Below are 1,733 nucleotides of genomic sequence, written 5' to 3' on the forward strand. Positions count from 1 at the left end.
ATGAGTGAGAACCCAGCCACCAACCTCAACACTGGAGATGCTCCAACCGGTCCCACTACACCACGCAAGGGGCCTCCCAAGTTCAAGCAGAGACAGACAAGGCAGTTCAAGAGCAAGCCTCCTAAAAAAGGAGTAAAAGGGTAAGGGCATTTTGGAAAGAAAAGAAACCATGCTAGTCAAGTGGCTCCCCACCGCTAAGCTGGGCTCCTGTGGTACCATCTTCCCTTGGGCAAGGAGCCAGGAGGCTTCCCCCTTGCCCCCTGGTGCCGTCACCTCTCCCACCTGGAGCTGCTCCTCTTCGTCTGCTGCCTGCCCACACTTCTTCCCTGGCTGGGGTTGTGGGGCAGGTGCCCTTTCCTGGGTACTGCTGTCCCAGACTCACCCCTCGCCTGTTCTTTTCTCCCCTAGATTTGGAGATGACATCCCAGGCATGGAGGGACTGGGCACAGGTAAGCGCTGCAGGATGGTGTTGCCATGCTCTGCTTTAACACGAGCACAGTCGTGCTTCAGCACAGGAGAGGACTGTCTGGGGTGGGCTCCTTTTCTCCCTGCCCTCTCTGCAGCTCTCAGGGTCACCAGAGAAGGCTAGTACTCCCTCTGCAAGCTGCCACACTCGTTCTTGTGCTTACATACACTGCGAGATAGAAAGGCTATTTAGGCATGCATCAATTTCTGAATACTTTCATTTGGCTGCAAATGTGCTTGTTTGTCTTTGTTTTCTGCTAATACTCTGGCTAAGAATTTCAGCAGAATGAGGTTCTCAAAGACATGCCAAATGCTAAGCTATTAATACCAAAAATCACAGGAACTAAATCCCAGCTGGTTAAGTATTTGTGTATCAGCAGAATCCTAATTTTAAGAATATTATGCACCCGTCTGGGATTGAGAAACATGCACTGGATGAGCTGTAACCAGCCAGAACTTCTTAGGTATCAATAACAACTGCACCTACCAAAGAGTTAGAGATCCTGAATGTTGTAGACCAAATTATTCAGCATCTGCTTTAAGATTGCACATGTCATCAAGGAGATCACAGTTTGGCTACAGGCAGTTTATAAGAACAGGAGAAACCACATAACCAGAATTAATTGTTACACCAGGCTACATAGTCACTGAAGAGACTATAGGAAATGCTGATTTGTTCTGGCTCACAGACAAAGATGGCACAGGAGAAAATACAGTGATGTGGTTCGGTCTGGTAGATAGTACCAGATTTGAAGAGTTCATCTGCTCATTTAATCTTCAAGTGGAGTCTCATTCTTCTTGCTTTTCCCATCTCCTAATGTTTCCTGAGTAAATCAGCCTTTCTATTAATATCAAAGAAACTCAAGAAGTGAAGTGACCAGGAACCATTTCTCATTCTCTCTCTTTTGCAGATATCACAGTGATTTGCCCATGGGAAGCCTTCAGCCATCTGGAACTGCATGAGCTGGCCCAGTTTGGGATCATCTAAGGTGCCAGCATCTCTACTGGTGTCACCTGGTGACTCCACAGACCCCAGCATGATCTTCATCACCTTTGACACTTATTTTTGGCCCTTGTGTCCACCTGCTTATGGGCCGGGTGGTTTTGTAAGAGCTAGTTATGAGAAAGTCCTTTGCAGATTAATTTGGCAAAGAAGTTATTCAGGACCCTGTACAGACTTCATGTTCCATGTGCTGAAACTACTGAAAAATGTCTTAATGCCTCCCTGCACCATATTCTGTCTTCCCCCACTGCCATAGATCTTCATG

At 47.0% G+C, this 1,733-nt stretch overlaps 1 protein-coding gene across 1 annotated transcript; it reads left to right on the forward strand.

Moving 5' to 3' along the window:
• On the forward strand, nt 1–1,530 carry PDE6H (phosphodiesterase 6H). Its single transcript, XM_054205307.1, has 3 exons — nt 1–140; nt 409–449; nt 1,377–1,530. The coding sequence occupies exons 1-3, from the start codon at nt 1–3 to the stop codon at nt 1,451–1,453; spliced, it is 258 nt and encodes an 85-aa protein (XP_054061282.1). The 3' UTR covers nt 1,454–1,530.
• The last annotated feature ends 203 nt before the right edge of the window (nt 1,531–1,733 follow it).

Source organism: Rissa tridactyla, chromosome 1 (assembly GCF_028500815.1).
Source record: "Rissa tridactyla isolate bRisTri1 chromosome 1, bRisTri1.patW.cur.20221130, whole genome shotgun sequence".
NCBI lineage: Eukaryota > Metazoa > Chordata > Aves > Charadriiformes > Laridae > Rissa > Rissa tridactyla.